The sequence below is a fragment of the Danio aesculapii genome, chromosome 21 (assembly GCF_903798145.1).
Source record: "Danio aesculapii chromosome 21, fDanAes4.1, whole genome shotgun sequence".
NCBI classification, from domain to species: Eukaryota; Metazoa; Chordata; class Actinopteri; order Cypriniformes; family Danionidae; genus Danio; species Danio aesculapii.
Window position 1 is genome coordinate 7,493,479 of NC_079455.1, and position 21,176 is coordinate 7,514,654.

The window sequence follows — 21,176 nt, forward strand, 5'->3', positions numbered from 1 at the left end:
CACCGAGCTCGACTCCGTGAATCGGTTCATTAAAACAGTTGATTCAAAGGAGCCGATTTCAAAAGGACTCTGTTGGTTTGTGTGCAACAGAGTAGTGCTCGGTCATTTCAAAATATTACACAGGTACAATCCATGCAAAATATTTATTAATACATTTTAAAAAGACATTTCACCGCAATGTTCTTTTTGTATGATCTATTTTATACTTGTAAAATTTCTGATGATTTTTGGAAACAGGTTTCAGGTTTGATTTTTGATTCATTTTACAAAATAATTAACTTTGACGAATGCATGATTGGCTATGATACACTTGATATTGCTTTGAAGTTGATAATTTTTCTTGGGAAGTTTCACATACACAAGGCAAAAGTAATGTCTATTACTCCCTCCATTAATTTTTTTCTGTAAAATTCTGATTTAAAAATATTTTATAACTCTTTGACCTCAATTACAAGAAATAAGAAACCTATAAAAACCTCTCTAATAATGAAAAAAATTAGCTGTACAATCTAATAATTTAAATATAATGAATCCCCCTGTAGTGTTTTTTTTAATGTATGTGCTGCATCACTGACTAAGTTTTGTATGATTGTTACACATGTTATATAAACCAGTATGCTTGGGGACCGGGGATCTATAAAATATTTCAACATAAAAAGTCTTAAAAACAGATGTAAGACTTCTCATAGTTACGGAAATCAAAGAATCAAAACATGCAAGTTTTTTTGCAGAAAAACTAAAAGTTTTTAACTTTATAGTTTTATAACCAACTTTTAATGATCAATTACTATTTTATACAATGAATCAAATTCAGAAATGCACAAGAGCGTTGTGGTGAGAGTCTTTTAAAAATCCTCTTCTGCAATGTCTCCACAATATTTTAAAACAGGTTGTCTGCGGGGTCCTAAAAACTCTTAAAATGTCTTAAATTTCAAAACACTTAAGGCCTTAAAAAGTCTTAAATTTACTGAAGTATTGTGTGTTGTGTGTGTTAAATTATTTGAAATAGGTCAATTTTCCTCTGCCCAAGTAAAGCTACCTGATCAGGCTGACATCCATCCAATTACCAACAATCCATCTTAATAAAATCAGAGAAAGAAAGCTAAAAACAAATACTCAGTTCCTCATCATAATAACAGAGCATTTTTTTCCTTTAATTATATTCCATTTATACTAAAACTTTTTATAGAAATAAGGGGGTAAATCTTTAGGTTTTATAACAGAAATACATTAGGTTGAAAAGAAGGTACACTCAAACAGTTTGGACCAAAAGGCAACATATATATATATATATATATATATATATATATATATATATATATATATATATATATATATATATATATATATATATTTGTTTACCAGTACCACATGTCTTTGGACTGTGGTTGAAACCGGAACACCCGGAGGAAACCCACGCGAACGTGGGGAGAACATGCAAACTCCACACAGAAACACCAACAGACCTCTGCACCACTGCATTACCACATATGTAGCCCCCCTGAATAATTAGCCCCACCCTGTTGATTTTTTCCCCAATTTCTGTTTAACAGAGAGAAGATTTTTTTTCAACAAATTTCTAAACATAATAGTTTTAATAACTCATTTCTAATAACTGATTTATTTTATCTTTGCCATGATAAAAGTAAATATTATTTGACTAGATATTTTTCAAGACACTTCTATACAGCTTAAAGTGACATTTAAAAGCTTAACTAGGTTAATTAGGTTAACTAGGCAGGTTAGGGTAATTAGGCAAGTTATTGTATAACGATGGTTTGTTTTGTAGACATTCAAAAAAAATTGCTTAAAAGGGGCTAATAATTTTGACCTTAAAATGTTTTTTAAAATATTAAAAACTGCTTTTATTCTAGCCGAAATAAAACGAATAAGACCTTCTCTAGAAGAAAAAACATTATCAGACCTACTGTGATATTTCCTTGCTCTTTTAAACATATGGCAAATATTTAAAAAAGAAAAAAAAATTCAAAGGGTGGCTAATCAGTCTGACTTCAACTGTATATATAGGGAAATTACCAACCTACGTAAAAAAAGAACAGTTGCAATAATAAGCATGTTGTGTTGTGCGGTAGGATGCCAAAATCGAAAGTCAAAAAATAGAAAACCTAAATTTTACCGTACACCACACTACTTTTAATGCCAACGGCAGATGTCTTTAGCTAACAGCCATATTAAGAGCTGAATGGAGTGAGGACCTAATTAAAAATGGTCGACTCTACAGTTCTCATTTTATGATTTCAGCAAAAACAGTTAAATATGGTTAATTAAACTGTGGACACTGAATGTTTAGAATGAAATGTAAAAATGTAAGTTAACATACCCTGCCATACAGGTGCAGTTTGCTGTCAGAATGCAGTTGTTTTGCTTGTTGAAGATTACCCAGGCCTTGTACAGTTCCGTCTTCTTTCTATGTTTTTGGCTAGGCAGAACCCCGGTTTTAAGCACTACATAGTTTTGAATCTGGTAATCATGGAACATTATTTCTTGCACATGACCACACAGAACAAAATTGTTGGCATTCAAAGGCCTTTAACTTATCTTTTGTAAAATCACTTGGAGTTTCAATAAGATAGCTTTTTATTTCAGGCTGGATGCTTGGCCATTTCGTCTTATCCAATATCCATTGAGAGGGTGCTATCGCAAAAGGACATGTCAATGAACGCTGCTCACTTTAACATTAATTTTGCCGAACAGCTGTGCTTATCACTCGATGACAAGCTGTTATAATATATGTTGAAAATATAGTGTATATAACTACAACTAGAGTTTTCTTTATTTTGACACATTAAAGTATTTGTCGCTAGGAAATCATTACATTTAATTTTTTTTTTCGTGGCAAGAAAAAAATAAATAAGTAAATAAAATTCCATTGGCTCAACCGGGCCATTAGAAATAATCTAATCTTAATCAAATGTTTAGCCATTCATAAGTCTGAAATTTATTCATAATGGTCTTAAAAAGTCTTAAATTTAACTTGATGAAACCTGCAGAAACCCTGTAAAATTTAATTATTTTAACTTTTATTTGGAGTGTAAAATTTGTTGAAAATTTTTACAATTTTATCAGTAGAAATGTATATTTACTGTAGATTAACCAACCAAACCGCCTTGCTCTGAGGTGAATGACAAGTAAACATATTAACATTAATAATAATAATAATAAAAATAATAAAATAATCGGACAAAAAGACAAATGCACAAAACAGTTTATTGAATTTATTTTAATGAGAGGAAATATGCATCTGCACAGTCACGTGCTATGTAGTTTCTCTCCGGTGTTCCTGCTTTTAAAACATTTACTAATACTAAATAGGCATATAAATTATAGAAAATGATGGCTTCAACAAAATTATGGGTCATAAATTAACAACAGCAGTAAGTTAGCAATTCAATAACATTTAAACTCCCACAATATGTGTTTTACTTCCGGAATAGTACTGTTGAACCGTGATTTGTTCAGATCAGGTTTTTTTGGAACCGGTGCAATTGATTCTTTCAGAAGCATTTGTTCATTCGCTTGAAAGCGGAAGTGACGTAGTGAAGCCGGCCAAAGCAGTTCTTCACGTTTTGGAGAAGTATTCTGTCTAGTTTTATCATTTGTAGCTGCTCTGCAGGATTTCCGAAAAGATGGGGGACCCCGTTACCGAATACGCGTCACGACTTCAGCGACAGGTCAGCTTTTTTCTTCATTAACATATTTAAACAGTAGTTTAGTTTAAAAGTTGTGTTCGTTTATCCATGTGTTTCTCGTGCTCTGACGTAATAGACTGAAACGCTCATAAAGGTCTGACAGTCGTCATCTCATTCGTCTCCATACTACATATTGCACATTCAGCTCTGTAACGTTGTGTTTGAGATTAGTTGTTTCTTTTAATTGTGAATAGTAAATTATTAGAGTGCCTTATACGTATAAAAACTTCATAATGTAGAGAGCTATCGTTAAAATACTGTACAATAATGCATGATGAAAATGATGTTTACAGTTGATGCCTAAAAGATAATAACTCAAAGAATTCACCTTTATAGAAAGCCTATAGATAATAAAGTAATCACACCAGGGTTCATACGGTCCTGGAAAACGCAAACCCAAATTGTTTTGGAAAAGTCATGAAAATTTGTTTATCAATTTTCTGTGAACGTGAATATATTTGAGATAAACTTGACTTATACATGACACTATATTTGATGGGTAAACATCAGAAAAATAAAATGGGTAAAAAAGCAATAACTTTAAAAAAATCTAAAGCAATGTTAGCTTCACCTCTCTTTCACTCGCTTTCACCATAATTCAAGATGCATTTTGAGTGTCGTGTCCAGAAACGTCTAACTGCAGAGGTAAGATACTGTGGGTGCTAAAGGGTAATTTGTACTAAAACACAAGCCAACATTATACATTTTTCACACAGACAGCAAGATACTTTATGAAAACTATTTTACAAATATAAATATAAACTTATAAACTTAAATATAAACAATAAATCGATTGTCACATAGTTTTTAATATGCTGTAATAAATTTGAATGTGCATTTTTTTATTTACCACGTGTATGTAAACATTACATGAAACCTGAAACAAGATCATGAATATTTACCTTAAAGTTTTGGTAAAGTCATTGAAAAGTCATGGAATTTTAGTAGTAAGAATGTGTATGAACCCTGTTACATTTTTAGTCAAAGTGAAAGTAACAGAACTGTGCAGGGTAATAAACAATATGACTGTGATTAGTTGATGCCATAAATAGGTTGGACTTTGAAGCTTCTTTATAACTGAGGTGTGTTTGGTCTTTGTTCTTGAGCTGTTTGAGCTTTTCTGCCATTCAATCCCCCCATACAGGAAAGAGAAATCAAGTTGCTCCAGGATGAAATCGAGAGATTGAGAGATCCACAGGATTTAAACTTCACATCTTCACAACTGGATGAGTTGCGGGAGGAGAATTCCCGTCTGAAATACCGCCTCAACATTCTTAAAAAAGTGAGTGTGATGTGCTTTTTTTCTTGTGATGTTCCCACTGCTCCAGGTGTGCATGTGCGATTGGATGGGCTAAATCTGAGGGGCAAACCTAACAAACACACAACGTTGCCTCAACGTAACGACCTTCCTTCAACGTTGTATCAACCTTGTAAAAAGGTTGAGAATCTACGTTGTTGCTGAAGGTTGTCACAACAGTGTCATAATGTTGGCATTTAAATTGCCGTTGCTTTAGGTTGTGCTTAGGCGGCATGGACGACCACGGTTCAACATTTACTCGACATCAATGAATCAGTTTAAATTTCAACAGATCGTTCGGCATCTTATTCAACAACAACCGAGGTGACATGCTTTATTTCTTCTTGCTAAATAAGACATCAGTGGTCACTTGTGTAGTTCAGTTGTGTCAAGCTCTGATCTGCTTTCTCTTTTTCACTGCCTATTTTGACTTAGGCAGTGGATCCATCTCTGAACTGGATTCTCTGTTGGATTTGTTTCTTTTTCTGACTGCTTTTCTCCATTCCAACAACTAAACCTGGTCTTCGACTGCTTTCCCCGGTCTGCTGTATTCTCCATCCAGATTTATATCTTAAATGCTTTCCTGTTTACCTCCCTTGTTTGTTTACCTTCTCAATTGACACTTTAATTTAGCCTACCCTTTGAGTTTAATTATATATAGTTAATCATTTAATATAATCTAAACTCTATTTTGTACTGTTTGCTTACAAAAAGATGTGCACTGTATGTGTTAAATGTTGTGAGATATATAATAAAAACGTTTGATTATATTCATTTGTGTGACATTTTTCACAGTTCAAAGCTTACACATGCAGTTGTTAAATTAAAAAAGAAAAAGTAATGAAGAATATTTAATATTAGGCAATACTGGAACATTATTAGTGCTTACCCTGTATTCTAGGCAGTATTGATAAACTGGCAGGAAAAAAGCATTAATACATGTAGTAAGAACGTTGTCTCACAGTTGCTGAATGGCACACAACGATGTTGCTACAGCTACCGCCACCCAATGAAAAAATGTATAAATAGGAATTTAATAAAAGGTATAATAAAAAATCTGATGGGTGTTTTGAGCTGAAACTTTACAGAAACATTTTGGAGACACAAAACACTTATATTAAATCTGAAAAAAGGGCTAATCTAGGTGCCCTTTAAAGGAATCAAATATTTTTTTTAAATGTTATTTTTCCACATAAATATAAAAACCACTGCCTTCATCTCGGGGGGCTCTTTTTAGTTTATTCATGAGAATTTGCTGTATTGTGTATTTGGATATATCTTTGTTTGACCACAATTGTTATTATTGTTCATTTATTCGTTTGCTGGAAGTTAGAACAGAATTTATAGAAATAGTTTTGAAACAAATCTTTGCACTTAACAAACAAAGTGTAGGCAAATCAATGTTTGTGCGTACAACACGTTTTCTTATCCACGAACGAGATAAAAAGAAAGTAAAGGCTGAATGGAGGAGGCTCATTCTCTCATTCTCGCACTGCAGATGCTCTGTTTAACTGTTTTCTCGCTAGTGAAGCGTTCAGACGCGCACATTCGCATGCTATTTTAAATGATACTATTCAGATGGAGCTCTGTGGCGCGGCAGAAAAATAAAGTCATAGAGTCATGGCTGGGCGCTGCGACTTGCGGCGCCAGTGTGTGTACCCTGATAGAAACCGGTTTAGAATTATGAAATGTATGGCGCTGCGTGGCGCTACACGGCACTTCTGGTGTGTGACCCCCTTTAAAGGGAATGGGAGATGAGATGCTTATTCTCATTAAGAGAATAAGCCGTTCCCTGTTAGACCATGCGCCACATTTTCCGTCCTTAAAATAGCAAAACAGGATTCAGACACACACTTAATGCTTTTGCACCTTGCGCTTTAGACTTTGCACCTAGATCGTTAAAATAGAGCCTCTTATGTTATAACTAACCTGAAAAAAATGCTACTTTATCAGCTATTTAAAATCATTTATATATTTAGTGATTATGCTAAAATAAGCAGGAAATAGATATTTTTCTTAGCTGATTATAATAAAAAAGATTATGATAAAAATACCACAAAATTCTGAAATTCTGATTCTTATAGGATGTTGTCATTTTCCTCTTATCTCTGAGTATTAGTATTTAATTTAAGCTCTGGGTTCACTTAACAGAATCTATTGGAGCTGTTCTGAGTAGACTGTACCGTTCCATGGTTTACAGGTATTGTGATATCATGGCTCCAAAATACCGGCGATGCCACTGTAGTTTGTAAACATTAGTATCGTCATAACCGTCTATCTACAATACATAATGTTGCTTGTGGAAAAGTCACTAAAATGCTCTTTTATTTTAATAGCATGTGGAGCCTGTGTAGAATTCACACCTTTTATGGTAGCCTATTGCACGTTTTCTGACACTTTAGTTTGAATCTGAATCAGTGAATTTATGTTCCTGTTGATATGGTTTAGTAGCTGCAACAACCGCAACAATCTTTTAATAAGAGTGACTCACCAAGTGAAATTTTGAATTTCCTTTTATTCTTACCTGATAAGACTGGAAAAAAAAAACTAAACAACAGACGATAAACCTACAAAAGCTGGAAACTTTTTTTTTTGGTAACTTAATTCGTTCGGTATAATTTGTATTTTTATTTTAATGTGTTTTTTGTTGGTCAGTTATCTTCCAAATAAACAAAGGAACGAATACATTTTAGGTGAAGTGATGTGCAAATAATTATTTTTTCAATAATAAGGGCATTATAAATTCAAGTAGGCCTATTATAACATTTTAAAATATTATTTCTGACTATCTTTATTATTTCATAGATTTAAGGTATGAATTACAGTAGCGCAATATTACTTGGTATTACGATACTTTAACTGATAAAGTATCGTAACATGAATTTATGGTATTGTGACAACCCTACTAGACTGCGAAGACTCAGAAATACTTTCAAGTCATTTGTGACAACTGGTAACTGTCTGTCTTTAACAGCACTTTGTGCTTTCATCTTTATATTCACTAACTTTAATTTCCAGAAGTTATTGTCCGTTGGTGAGTGAATGAGCCCAAATGTTTGCTCAAAAATATCAAGGCATGTATTGTCACAGATGAACATAGTAAAGGCCCCATCTGGGGTGCATTTCCGAAAACCATCAACAGCCAACTAAGGTCGCAAGTTCTGTCATTACAAACATAGTTCATTGATTTGACGTTTCCTAAATCCATCGTTCCAACGAACATTCACAAACTGCCTCGCAAACTTGTGCACTTACAACTACACCTGTGGAGCTGTAGTTAGAAACATGATTCCTGGCTGTGTTCTATTCCCAGTTATCCTCCCTATGCCCTATTCGTTTAGAACATTCTAACATTTAAACTTGGAATTTAAAAAAAGCATTAAAGTCATTATTGTTCAGTTTTAGTGATCTTCATGTTTACAATTGCGCTCCCTTCACAGTGCACTTTGAAAACATTGATGTCATTTTGAACACAGCAGAGCGCAATTTGTTACGTCTCCAAAGCTAGTATATTTTTTACTGTCATTGCTCCAAAGCTTATGAAAACAAAAAAACATAGCATTAGTTAATGCTTTTATTTTATAGTAGGTTATTTATTAAGAAATGAAGCCTACTGTATGTTACATTGACCTGTTGGTTAGAATATTTCTGCAGTGCTTTGCATGTCAAATTGTAAAAGTAGGCTTTTAATAAAAAATAAAAAAAAAACCCAATATCCTACTTATTACTAATAATAATAATAATCATCATCATAATTATTATTTATATTATTATTAAAGTAGGTAGCTTTTTTTTTACTAATAAATAATAAATATGAAATTTCATGTCTTCACCTCATTATTTATTTATTTAATATATGAGATATATGAGATTAGAATACATTTTAGCTTTTGTAATTGATTTTATTTTTTAGAATAGAATATGTAATATATTCAATAATATTTGTAAAGGAAACATTGGCTCTATATGTGCCATTTACATATATTTCAATTAATATGGAAAACGAGTGCATGTTTTTACCAAAACTAACATTATATATTTTTTTGTGCGTGTAAAACAAAGAAATTATGGGGGTTCTTCTCTAAAGAAGTTATTACTCCACCCTGTTTAGAGCATCATTATGGGCGTTTTACCACTAACGTGGTTCAAACTATGGATCTGTAACAGAGAAACTACGGGTTTTGGGAAACACTCGTTGCTACATTGCTATTTTAAACGATGCATACTATAATAGTTCAGCTACGAGTTACGTCGTTGTTTGGGAAACGCACCCCTGATTGGTCAGATTTGGATAAACAACCTATGCATGCAGCACACAAATGCTTGGCACATAAAATTAACTTAATATATTGCACTTCTCTGCGATATGAAAATTGTATATACTGTTATTGTGATAATGACAAATTATTAATTAGTTAAAACTTGTAACAAATTCACAAAAAGTATATACTGTACAGTTGAAGTCAAAATTATTAGCCCTTCTGTGAATTTATTTATTTATTTATTTTTTTATATTTCCCAAATTTTGTTTAACAGAGCAAAGATTTTTTTTTTCACAGTATTTCCTATAATATTGTGTCTTCTGGAGAAAGTCTTTCTATTTGTTTTATTTCGGCTCAAATAAAAGCAGTTTTGTTTTTTAAAACTTTTAAATATTATTAAAATTTCAATATTGTTAGCCCCCTAAGTAATATATTTGTTTCGATAGTCTACGGAACAAACTATCATTATACAATGACTTGCCTCATTAACCCAACTTGCCTAGTTAACCTAATTAACCTAGTTAAGCCTTTAAATTGCACTTCTATCTTGAAAAATATCTAGTAAAAATATTATGTACTGTCATCATGGCATATGTAAAGGAAATCAGTTATTAGAAATGAGTTATTAAAACTATTATGTTTAGAAATGTGTTGAAAAAAAAAATCTTCATTCTGTTAAACAGAAATTGGGGAAAAATATACAGGGGGGCTAATCATTCAGGAGGGCTAATAAATATGACTTTAACTGCATCTACAAAAATATCTACAGTTTAGTCATTACCTTTATATTTCTGCCTTATTTTCTCAGAGTTTGCAGGAGGAGATTAACCACAACGGAAAGACGATGTTGAACATCAACCAGCTTTTGCAGCAGATCTTTGGGGAGGCCATTGGTTCCGCCTACCCTGACCTAGAGAACCCACCACTTGCAGTCACCCCCAGTCAGCAGGCTAAGTTTGGTGACTATCAGTGCAACAGTGCCATGGCCATGTCTCAGGTTAGCTTCATTTAAACTGTCTTGTTTTCATTTTTGAGTTAATAGAACTGTGGAACTTTCTTTTTATGTCTCTCCAGACTTTATATAGAAGAAAATTCAATAAAGCATGTCACTATGTTTTATTTTGCCAACTTTTATTATTAAGTATTTAAGTATTAAATTTGTCTTTTAAGATGATGAAAGCCAAAGGCCTGAAAGTCAGCCCCAGAGAGATCGCAGAGAAGATCGTCCAAAACATTCCCAACAATGACTTAATTGAGAAAACTGAAATCGCTGGGCCAGGTATAGTTTCAGAACACTATAATATTTTCCCCTCCTTTTAAAGATTTGTTGTACTAACGAATTGTATATTGAATTGTAGGCTTTATCAACGTTCATCTCAAGCGAAACTTTGTCTCTAAGCTTCTCTCAAATGTGCTTGTCAATGGAGTCCAGCCTCCACCTCTTCAGAAGAAAAAGAAGGTACAAATTTCACTTTTGCTTGTATTGCAACATGGGGCTATAAACTGTTAAGTCGTGTGTTCTTTTTCTTTTATGATCTTTATTTTTTTTCCAGGTCATTGTGGACTTCTCTTCACCTAATATTGCCAAAGAGATGCACGTCGGTCACCTGCGGTCCACCATTATAGGAGACAGCATGTGTCGACTCTTTGAATTTCTGGGTTATGAAGTGCTAAGGTTAGTTTCGATAAGATGTGAAGCTCAACTGTGGGCTTTTATTAAATGTACATTATGTAAGATTATTTCAATAAAATATTGAAAAAACTTTAGAAAAGTATTACATATTATGCAGACTTATGAACTTGCATAATCCTAAATGTTTCTAAAAATGTTCACTTCCAAAAAAATTAGCAATTTTGACATTGTGTCCTGTGTGGCCTTGCAAATGACATCAAACACCCTCGATTAGTGGTTTTGTTGCCTTCAAGGTGTCCACAGGGTCTTAAAATATCCTAAATTTCAAAAACAAAGATTTAGGTTATTAAAAGGCATATAATTTCTGAAAAATGGTCTTGTGGCTTGTTTTTTTTAAACCATTTTAAATTAATTTAAACTTAATTTTCCTAGATCCAGGGATGGGCAAAAATACATTGATATGTATTTTAAAATAAAATACAAAATACCTCAATTTTACAGGTATCAAAATTCAGCAGCCACAAATGTATCAAAATAAAATACTGTATTTTGTATTTTGAAAATACTGCAAAATAGTTTTACAAGGGAGCTTGACATTTCTTCATAAGCCTTCTATCGGTAGACCTATTCGATCAATCCTCTTACCATTAAACTGACTTAGTGAAGTAAACAATGATTGACAGCAACAGCATTTCTCAGAGCAGGTTTAAGTCAGCTTCTCTGCCACCTCATTCACCTCCACTGTACATGAATAGGTATTCATGAACTTTTGTTTCTTTCACTTTAGTATACATTTTGTACAAATTTCAAAGTCCTGTCTTGAAGATGGATTAACTGTAAAAAAATCACTGTAAAAACATATAATGCAGATAATGAGTTGACTGCATATATAAATTTAATATATGTATGTTTTAAAGCTTGTTCATTTAAAGAAAAAAAGCCATGTTGGAATAAAAATGTGTATGAACAACTTGCTGACACATTGACAACTTGTTAAGTTTTTTTTTTTGTTTGGGCAAGTAACAATCTTTTCCGCTTGCCCAACTGGACCATTAGGAAGAAATCCTTAAGCCTCATTCACACGGGGCTTCAGTGTCAACGCTTGACAGGGCGTGTCTGAAGTTGGGGCTGACGCGATCATCATAGCAGCGGCAGCCAATAAAACTGTCAGCAATAGGCCACTGCCTGAGCAGGTGTATTTGCATACAGCAATCTGATTGGCTTGCGCTTCCGTCCACAATGCAGTTCAGCAACGCCTGATGTCACCCATTCAAAGTGTATGGGAAGCATTGAAGCTGACACCTCGTGTGAATGGGGCATTAGGACCCTATCATACACCCGGCGAAAGGTGCGTAGCAATTGTTGTTTGCTAGCTTCAGCTCGGTGTAGGAGTCGTTTTGACGTTTTGCGCCATGCTGTTTAAATAGCAAATGCATTGCGCCCATGTGCGCCCATTGGTGTTCTGATCTAAAAAAGACCGTGTTTTGAGGCACATTGCTGGCGCGTTGCTATTTTGAGGAACTTAAATACACTGTTCAATAGACCAGATCAAAGCTTGTCTATTGTCCAGCGCAGAGCGCGTTAGTTGTAAGGCTCGCTTACACATTGCTTAATACACACAGGATGTACAGCAATACGCAAATATCTTTGCAAATGAAAAAGAATTAAATTATTAAAATAGTTTAAAAAATGATTATTTTCTAGCCTACATAAATATAAAAACCATACTTTCATGCCTTCATCTCGGGGGGGCTTTTTCAGTTTATTCATAACAATTTGCTTTTGTATAATGTTATCATTATTAGCAGTATTATTTATTATATGCAGATTTATATTTGTTTTATTAAAAACAAGCTTAGATTTGCCCACCTGTCAGGTTTTAGACCATATGGGGTGTATTTGGATATAACTTTTTATTATTGTTCATTTATTCGTTTGCTTGAAATTGGAACTGCATTTAGAAATAGTTTTGAAACAAGTCTTTGCGCTTAACAAACAAAATTAATTATGCATAGGCTAATGGATATCTGTACTAATCCTAAAAATTATTTAAAATTACATTATAACAGTTTGTACAGTTTGTAAATAAAATTTTAATTCAATTTAATTCATCTTAATTTTAATACCGCTTTTACAATGTGGATTGTCAAAGCAGCTTCACATAGAAGATTAGAGTAAATTGAAACGGTGTCAGTCCAGTTTTCAGAGTTTAAGTTCAGTTTAGTTCAGTTCAGTACGGTTTAATTTTCACTGCTGAAAGTCCAAACATTAAAGAGCAAATCTATCGATGTGCAGCTCCACATGTCCCGAACCATGCAAGCCAGTGGCGACAGCGGCGAGGAACAAACTCCACCAATTGGCGAAAGTGAAGAAAATAAACCTAGAGAAAAACCAGGCTCCGTTGGGCACGACCACTTCTCATCTGGCCAAACGTCTTGTGCAGAGCTTTAGGCTAGGAGGCTGCAGAACGCTAGACATCCATCGTGGGGAAGCTGCAGGTGGGAGAGGGTACTAGCTGGTATACAGGCTGGCCCTTCAGGATCAATGCGAAGACTCGTCTGTCACTAGGAATCAGTCTCATGCTCTCCGCTCCTCCATGATCGCCACAGTAGCTGCTCAGGATCCCAATAATGTATTTTGGGAAGTGTTCCCTGCTCCAGTTGCCATAAATAATGCAGACTAACAAACCTTTAGAATATTTGGATTTCGAAAGCATTTGTGTTTTAATCATTGTGTCTATAAAGGTGACAAATCAAGAGAACCATAAAAATGTATCTTTAGTTTTTTTTTAGTTTGTAAAAACATTTTGGCAACACCTCAGTTTAAATTTATTATTTTTCAATTAAACAAAGTGTTGGGTGACAACTCTTATTTTAATCAAAAATAGTTAAAACAACTTCGTTCGGATGTACCAAAATATATGGTCTATATTCACAGAGAAATCGATTAAAATCTACACTTTCAAAGGGGATTTACTCATTTATATTAAAGGTAAAAAATACAATTAACAATTTCTCCATGATTAGAAACCTCTTTTGTCTGCCAGAAAGTCAAACATAGAGAGAGCAAAGTGGTTAATGTAAAGCAAAAATGCTATTCTTTTATTGCATGTCTTTTGGCTGGTAATCTGGGTGTTCACTGGAGCTTAAGTGCATCTCTTTTGTCATTTCGTCCTCTATCTGTCAGGTTGAACCATGTTGGAGACTGGGGGACACAGTTTGGGATGCTCATTGCTCATTTGCAAGACAAGTTCCCAAATTATCTCAGTGTGTCTCCACCTATTGGTGACCTTCAGGCTTTCTACAAAGTGAGTATCTGTTAAATTCGAACCGATTGTTTAACCTAAACATGGTGGCACAGCGTTGTTTTTTTGCAGGCTAGAATGATTTAAAACAACTTGCTTTGCTGGCTTCTAATGATCTGTGCTACCTCCTTAGAACGTGGTACTGGTCATGTTTCACTTAAAAAAAACAAGGGTACATCTTGTCAGCTTCAAATATTAGTTAGAACTAACTACCAATCTAATAAACAATAAACAAATTAAATATAAAACAAATTAAAAATGAAAATATGAGGTGGTAGTTCCATCTAAAAGACATTTGCAGCTGACAAAATGTGCTACCCCTGTTTTTAAGATGAAACATGACAGATTGAGTTGCTGGTGATAGCACGAATCATCAGAACTCCGGCTCTGGTTCTGAGAGTATTTCTTTATTCACATTGAAACCTCTGTTTCCCCCTCCCGCTCAATGTTTCCCCTACCATAACCATCTGTCCCTACATTACTATCCCTGCTGCCCACTGTTTCCCCTACCATTGCACTCCCTTGCTACCATTACCATCGCTCCCTACCAGTACCATCCCTCCTGCCCATTGTTTCCTCTATCATTACCATCCGTCCCTACCATTACCCTCCATCCCTACCAGTACTATCCCTCCTGTCCAGTGTTTCCCCTTCCATTACTCTCCCTCCCTACCAGTACCATCCCTCTTGCCCAGTGTTTTTCCTATCATTACCACCCATCTCTACCCTTACCATCCCTCCTGCAAAGTGTTTCCCCTACCATTACATCCCTCCCTACCATTACCATCCCTCCAGGTTACCATCCCTCCCACCCAATGTTTTCCCTACCATTAACATACATCCTTACCATTACCATCTCTCCTGCCCACTGTTTCCCCTATCATTACCATCCCTTCCTACCATTATCATCGCTCCCTACCAGTACCATCCCTCCTGCCCAGTGTTTTCCCTACCATTAACACCCCTCCCTACCATTACCATCGCTTCCTACCAGTAGCATTACCATTCCTCCAGCCCAGTATTTCCCCTAAAAGTACCGTCTATCTACCACTACAATTTAATTAACAATTTAAGACGTGCAATATTTGTGTATAGTTTTACAACAAAACAACAAAGTAATGTGGAAAAAAAATTGCTGCAAATTGCTGCAAAAATACAGCCCCCAACCCAAACCCAACCCCTGACCCCCGGCTCCCCCCACCCCCCCCCGCCCCCAACTCAAATATCTTGTTTTTTTTATCAAGAAAATGTTGTAAAAATCCACAAACATAAACAGAAACTGCTAAAATCAACTGATTTTTTTTATGTTTTTCTATGTTTTGCAGAGCCTTTTTGCTTACCTAACAGAACGTTTGGTTACTAAACTACTGTTCCATAGTGAAAAGAAAAAAAAACGTGTTTTTAGTAGTTTGGATTGATTTAACTTCAATTCGTGGATTTTCTCAAACATGTTGTTAATAATTAATTTCAAGCTTTTTTTATGATCATTTGTAATATCAAGACTTTAGATTTCTGGAATTTGACAGAAACTGTGTTTCTATGTGCATTATTTATTTTACTTTTCAAAGCTGCTCAATTCCTTTTTTTCCTCTTGCCTCCTTCAGGAGTCTAAGAAGAGGTTTGATGAGGATGAGGAGTTTAAGAAGAGGGCCTACAAATGTGTGGTTAAACTCCAAAGCAAAGAGGCAGACTTCATCAAAGGCTGGAACCTCATTTGTGACGTCTCCCGGAAAGGTACGTGTGAGACATATAAAGTCATTCCGTTCTCACTATATCACATTTTGAAAAGGAATATAAGCTGAACTAGCAATAAGTAATTTGTCAAGTAATTTGGCAATAAGTAGTTTAATGGACTGTAACTAAGCATAAAATGAATTGGTAACTGCTAGAGAAATCAAGCTAAGCTATAAAAATGCAAACAATTACAATTTAACTAAAAATACATTTATATAGCACATTTAAAAACAACACAAGTTGACCAAAGTGCTTTTACATACCCCACTATTACAAGAATCAGTTACACAGTCAATCAATATGTCAATCAATAAATCTGCCAATCAATCAGTTTGCCAACCAACAAAACAGTCAATCTGGCAACTAATCAGCCCGCCAACCAATCTGTCACGCCGCCAACCAAACAGCCACCCCACCAACCAATCTGTCATCCGACCAACCTATCTGTCATCCGACCAACCAATCTGCCACCCGACCAACCAATCTGCCACCTGACCAACCAACCTGCCAATCAATCTGCCACCCCACCAAACAATCTGCCACCCCACCATCCAATCTGCCAACCAACCCATCTGCCAACCAATCAACAATCCTGCCACCCACCCAACCAACCAACTTGCCACCCAATCTGCCACCCAGCCAACCAAGATGACACCCAACCAACCAATCTGCCACCCCAACCAACCAAACTGCAACCCTAACCAACCAATCTGCCATCCCAACCAACAAATCTGCCAACCCACCAAACATTCTGCCAATTAACCAACCAACCAAAAGTACCAAAATCAGTCAGTAATACCAAAACTATAGAATACACAAGATGTGTCAGTTGAATGATCTTGAATGGGGAAAATTGCAATGGTTGTTATGGACACTCTATTGCAACGTTCACACCAGACGCGGAAAAAGCATCAAGCGCGAGTGATTTACATGTTAAGTCAATGCAAAGATGCGAATAGACATCCTGTGGCGTGATACGCGCGAATGGCGTGTCGTGAATGAGGCGAAATTGCGCGAATGAAGCAAGTACACTGAAGTGTTCACGCTTCTATTTATGCACCAATAGTGTGATTTATCCGCGTGTTCCACATCAGGTGTGAACACAGCATAAGGAAGAAAGCCCCACCTCCTAGTAGCCAATCACTGAACCCTCTGTGGTTGGAAATTATGGTGGAATCTCAGTGAATTCTTGCCTCAGTAAAAAGAGAAATTATTATCTACATAAAGCATTATTTGCTTCAATTTTGGTTTTACTGAAAATATAATATATATATATATATATATATATATATATATATTATATATATATATATATATATATATATATATATATATATATATATATATATATATTGCAATTTTTTTCTTTTTATTATTTTGTTTAAGGGTAAGACAACCAGGTAAATGGAATATCACAGCAATAATAAACAAAAACAATCTATTGCCTAAGCACCAAATTATGTCCTACTGTATATTTTAGGCAACTGGTCATTTTGTTTACATCAAAATAGAGACTAAATTAATTTGTCTTTCATAAAAACAATTTTTCTTTATTTTTAGAACCTCCAAATTTTCCCCTGGGTTTCACAGACAAGGCTTAAACCCAGTCTCAGATGAAAATGCAAGTCTGAGCTGTTTCATCAGAAAGACACTTGCGCTGACTGATCTTAAAATATATCAGTGATTTTTGTCTCAATATGAATACCTGTAATGGTTTCAAGGGCACATTTACAAAAATGCAATTATGTTCAAACTGTACTATGGCCTAATTCTGGTTTAGCCTAAACCCTGCTTTTAGGTTCTATATTTAGATTGATTAATTTAAATTGACATTCTATTATTTAATTATAATTCAGCATTTACTAGAAACAAAAATAGAAAAAATAGAAACAAAATGTAATATAAAATAATAAAAAATTGTATAATTTTTAGATTAGTAATGGACATTTTTTTAATTAATATTATTAAGTTTTATTCTCAAGGTACTCTACTACTAACTGAGCATAAAAAAACTTTTTGCTCAGGCGGCCTCCACTCAATTTTCTTAGCTACGGAAGACCAAACCTTTTGTGCACTGGCACAAGCACCACAAATGACATCACTTCTGGCATAGGCATATGCTTGTAAAAACAGGCTTGAAAGTCTTAAAAGTAATGCTTTTTAAGTACAGTAGAGGTCAGTATATAGCCATCACAGTAGCGGCGTAAAATAAGAGCAGACTCCAGAAAATCGAATAATAAATCAAAACATAAATACTGAGGCTGCCCTGCATCTGTTGAAGAAGTATTGAATTAAAGGAGGAAATAAAGGTATTAATTATTAATCTGCATTGACCTTTAATGTAATCTACTTGCACAAATACTTAAATTCACATTTGACGTGAATCATATGCTCTCATTTGCCACATAAAATATATCTGACCAGATTTGGCCTTAAGATTTACTAGTGTTAAACCTAATGATAGAGAACTAATGATAATACATCTTTTATATGCTTTATTTCTCATTTTGATTTAATTCTATAAATTCTATATTTTTAACCGATTAGTTGAATGATTAGCTTTTCAATTCATCGGAAAAAAAACTTTATATAAATCCATAAATCAGTGTATTATGTATAAAATTATATGTTAATATGTGGCAAAAGCCACAAATTGAGTTTAATAATCTTTAATTTTGTCATTTAAAACATTAAATGAAAAACTAAGTTTGTTTTTGAACCGTAAAACTTCTCTAAATAAAAATAAACCAAAAGCAAAACTAGTGTTGTACTCCTACCATATTGGCATTATGAAATTAAGACAAACATGCTGACAAGAATTATTGGTTGAAATATAAAAATTATGAATAATATAAAATTATTCATAAATACACAACAAATATTTCTATTTGAAACCGAGGTAGAAATCAGAAGAACAGGTAAACTTTCACTTCTCAGTACACAAATGGTATGTTACTCGCATTCACTGAAAACCACAACATAGGCTATATTCTACTGCTGCTGTTTGCTGATTTTGAACTCACAACGTTTAATGTAAGCTAGTCATTTATTATATTTTATGCAGATCCCGGTCGATCCGATTTAAACATTTTTAAATAGAGCTATTCAAATGATCTGCTGAAATTATATTCATATTGCAACATATATTGCAGAAAAACAAAATATCGTAAATTACCAAATTATATAATGTCAGATTTTTCCAATATCAGATGGCCCTAGTATGTGTCGTCTTATAGTGACTGGCTGTAATGTAATGTAGCCTACTATAAAAATTGAATTTGTTGTTTAATTTTCGTTCACGATACATTGTATTTTTTTTTTTTTTTTTGGAGCAAAATATATTAATGCCGAATTTTAAAGCAGTTTAACGATTTAAAGGCTTATTATTGGGTATTAGCTCATTCCAATGACTATGCAGTACTTTACAGAACGCTTACGAACAGCTAATTACGAACAAATGACAAAATAGGTAAGAACAAATGTAGCTACAAACTATCTAGTAGTTACTAGTTTTCAAAAGTATCGTGTTTAGTACCAATCGGTACTGAAATTTAAAAAAAAATTCTCACTAACATTTGAGCGCTGTTGATCACATTGTTAAACAGCACTCAACAGAAATGACTAATGAACTAATGACCTTCACAGCCAATCACAGTCATTTCTGTTTTGCACATGAACACAATGACCAATCAGTGGTGTTTAAGAACATTGTTAACAGCACTCAAATTTTAGTGGGAAATTGACATTTTTTTAAATTTCAGTACCGATTGGTACCAAACTCAATACTTTTGACAACCCTACTCAAGTGTGGACTTTAGTTTCCAGCTTAAGCAAGAACTTACAAACCACTGTTGCAACTCTACCCAGGGCTGTAATTTTTATATTTCATGCAGAGGACAAACCAGTTGACAGAGATGGCCTACTTTACAACACTTCTGTTTCCTGCGACAGCAACTCTAGACTGTGATATGACAGCATCTAACTTTACCCCTTAATCAAGCCCTCGCTCCTCCACTGAGGCTTATCTAATGAAGGTCAATTAGTGTTTATTTTTTATTTTTTTCTGCTGATGCCATCCAATCGGGCTTTGCTAAATCAGGTGAGTGCTACGTTTGATTTCCCTGTGGTGTGACTGCTGTAATTAAACCATCTTGTCCCTTCCGCTTCTGTCCACTTTGCTGATTTGCAGAGTTTCAAAAAGTCTACAACTGCCTGGATATCAGCATAAAAGAGCGAGGAGAGTCCTACTACCAGGACATGATGACGGCGGTGGTCAAAGAGTTTGAGGAAAAAGGTACAGTAGTTATATTTGAAACTTTTTTCTGTTTTTCTTAAAGTAATTAGAAAAGGTTGTATTAGTTCACCCAAAGATGAAGATTATGTTGATAATTTGTCACTCAAATGTTGATGTAAACTCCCGAAAGCTTCACTCAACTTTGGAACACAGGTTACGATTTTGACCTGAGACATTAAAAGTCATCAACAGTAACTGTAATCATACGAAGCCCCAAGAACAACTTTGTAACACCTTATCAGTGTTAGGTAAGTTACTTAAGCAAAATAATTAATTACTAAATGCATCATTAACATTTGTATTTAAATAACTTTTCTAATTACTTTATCTGAAAAGTAACTTACTCTAAGTAATTTAGTTACTTATAATTGTATTTAAATTACTTTTCTGATTACTTTGTCTGAAATGTAATTAAAAGTAAAAATCCACCTAAATCTCAAGACATACAATAGAACTGGGCCCACATGGAATCTGTGTGGACAGAAATCCGAAGATTTAAAGCCCATCATTTAGTTTATGTATTTACTTATGTAAATGTGTGTACATTTGAGTTTTTGAATTAATTTTTCTAATATTATTGTGATATTATAACAGAAATATTAAAATGCTCATATGATTTATTTACAATACAGTTTGTACAGTTTGTCTTTTTGTAGATATATTATATGAGACTTGCTTTGTTCACCAAATAAGTGGATCAAATTGGATTTGCACTGTAAACATCAAATAATAGTTAAAGTATTATTTTTTTATTTCATATATTGAGTTTTTAGCTATGACACTCCTAAAATCATTCAACATAGTTTTTTATCAAAATTCTCTGCAGAAATAGCAAAAAATGTCAGCAGATTCTGTGTGGTCCTAAATAGAACTTAAACTCTAAATTGTTAACATTTGTAGTCTTTTTTTCAGAACCTGTTAGTTTAGCTTTTTTCGTTAATT

The 21,176-nt window shown here is 34.1% G+C and overlaps 1 protein-coding gene across 1 annotated transcript in view; it reads left to right on the forward strand.

The window, feature by feature from the left end:
- Nucleotides 1–3,547: 3,547 nt before the first annotated feature.
- The window catches only part of rars1 (arginyl-tRNA synthetase 1), a 51,585-nt gene continuing 33,956 nt past the window's right edge, over nucleotides 3,548–21,176 (forward strand). Inside the window, exons 1-9 of the mRNA XM_056446102.1 lie at nucleotides 3,548–3,692; nucleotides 4,855–4,992; nucleotides 10,078–10,266; nucleotides 10,440–10,548; nucleotides 10,628–10,728; nucleotides 10,823–10,944; nucleotides 14,089–14,209; nucleotides 15,811–15,940; nucleotides 20,130–20,234. Of these exons, the coding sequence (XP_056302077.1) occupies nucleotides 3,648–3,692; nucleotides 4,855–4,992; nucleotides 10,078–10,266; nucleotides 10,440–10,548; nucleotides 10,628–10,728; nucleotides 10,823–10,944; nucleotides 14,089–14,209; nucleotides 15,811–15,940; nucleotides 20,130–20,234 (1,060 nt within the window). The 5' untranslated portion in view covers nucleotides 3,548–3,647. The remainder of the gene's footprint in view (nucleotides 3,693–4,854; nucleotides 4,993–10,077; nucleotides 10,267–10,439; nucleotides 10,549–10,627; nucleotides 10,729–10,822; nucleotides 10,945–14,088; nucleotides 14,210–15,810; nucleotides 15,941–20,129; nucleotides 20,235–21,176) is intronic.